Source organism: Calidris pugnax, unplaced genomic scaffold (assembly GCF_001431845.1).
Source record: "Calidris pugnax isolate Ruff unplaced genomic scaffold, ASM143184v1 scaffold244, whole genome shotgun sequence".
In the NCBI taxonomy this organism is placed as follows: Eukaryota; Metazoa; Chordata; class Aves; order Charadriiformes; family Scolopacidae; genus Calidris; species Calidris pugnax.
In genome coordinates this window covers 2218127-2219771 of record NW_015091141.1, presented here as the reverse complement: position 1 = coordinate 2219771, position 1645 = coordinate 2218127, and the positions used below count along the sequence as shown (strand labels likewise).

General features: G+C 69.1%; 1 protein-coding gene across 1 annotated transcript in view; it reads left to right on the top strand.

Annotated features, from left to right (window-relative positions):
* The first annotated feature begins 65 nt into the window (after positions 1 to 65).
* Positions 66 to 1645, top strand: part of KCNIP3 (Kv channel interacting protein 3, calsenilin) — a 4919-nt gene continuing 3339 nt past the window's right edge. Inside the window, exon 1 of the mRNA XM_014958693.1 lies at positions 66 to 201. Coding sequence (XP_014814179.1) covers positions 66 to 201 — 136 coding nt within the window. The remainder of the gene's footprint in view (positions 202 to 1645) is intronic.

Here is a 1645-nt window from a genome sequence, read left to right as displayed (position 1 = left end):
GGGCGCGGGAGGCGGCGGCGGGCAGGAGCCGCAGGGCCGCGCTCACCCGCAGTAACCTTGAGGCCATGGCGGCGGCGGCGGCGGAGGACGGTGCTTCCGGGGACGGCGGCGGAAGCGGAAGTGACGAGCAAGACCGCGCGGCGGAGCCACGCCCCCACGGCTTTAGCCCCGCCCCTCTAGCGACAGACCACGCCCCCCGGCGTGGGGTCCCACGGGGCCGGGGATAACGGGGGGGACGGGGACGGTGTCCCCCGGGGCCGCGGGGATGCGACAGAGGGAGGGACAGTGAGAGCCCCTGGGGGGGACAGGGCACCCGGGGGACAGGGATGATGGGGGGACAGCGACGGTGACCCCGGGGCCACAGGGGTGCGACACCCCACGGGGACAGGAACGGCCCGTGGTGGGATGAGGACACCCCGGGGCGACAGGGACGGGGTCCCATGGGGCCACCGGGATGGGACAGAGGGGGACAGGGATAAGGGGGGGGACAGGGACGGTCCCCTGGGGCTGTGGGGACAAGGACACCCCGGGGGGACAGGGACGGAGCCACCGAGGCCGTGGGGGTGGGACAGCCCAGGGGGACAAGAGAGCCCATGAGGGGGGCAAGGACACCCCGGGGGACAGGGATGATGGGGGGACAGCGATGGTGACCCTGGGGCCACAGGGATGTGACACCCCACGGGGACAGGGACAGCCCGTGGGGGGACAGGGACACCCCGGGGGGACAGGGATGGTGTCCCATGGGGCCACCGGGATGGGACAGAGGGGGGCAGGGATAATGGGGGGGACAGGGACGGTGTCCCCTGGGGCTGTGGGGACAAGGACACCCCGGGGGGACAGGGACAGGGTCCCCGAGGCCGTGGGGGTGGGACAGCCCAGGGGGACAAGAGAGCCCATGGGGGGGCAAGGACACCCCAGGAGCATGGACGGTGTCCCTGGGGCCACGGGGATGGGACACCCCTGGGGTGCTGGTGAGAGGTGTCCCCAGGACCACCACAGCCCCTCCAGCAGGATGGGGAGGGATGTCCCTGGGGCCTTGGGGACAGGGCGACCCCAGGACACCGGGGACAGAGGGACAGATGGCCCTGGGGACACAGGGACAGCCCCCCCGTCCCCCCCGCCTCAAAGTCCCGGGGGAGCCCTTCCCTCACCTGCTTACTCATCCCACCCATCCTGTGCTGCTCATTAGCTACCTCCCGCTAATTAACTGCTATTAACCCCCCTAGGGACAGCCGGGGGGGGGGGGGGAATTACTGCCCGCGGGGGGGGGGGGGGGGGGGGGGCGACGGGGGAGCTGTGGGGAGGTGGCAGTGGGTGCCAGCACCTGCCTGTGGGGACACTGGGGTGTGAGTGGGTACACGGCCAGAAAAACCAGGCAGTCTGAACCAAAAGCTGGCGTTTTGCTGGAAAACACCGGAACAGAGAAAGGCAAATCCAGTTCCACCACTAAAACTGCCGGGACACCAAACTTTAACTGATTTTTTTCATTAAGTGGGGGGTAAGAACGGCTTGGGACAAACACTGAGGGCAGGTTAACATGGCTCCTGTAAACAAAGGCTTCTCTTTTAACTATACATGGCGAGCAAAAGCCGGGGCGCACTCACCCCCCCTCACACCCCCCCCCGGTGCGGCGCTGCCCTCAGGA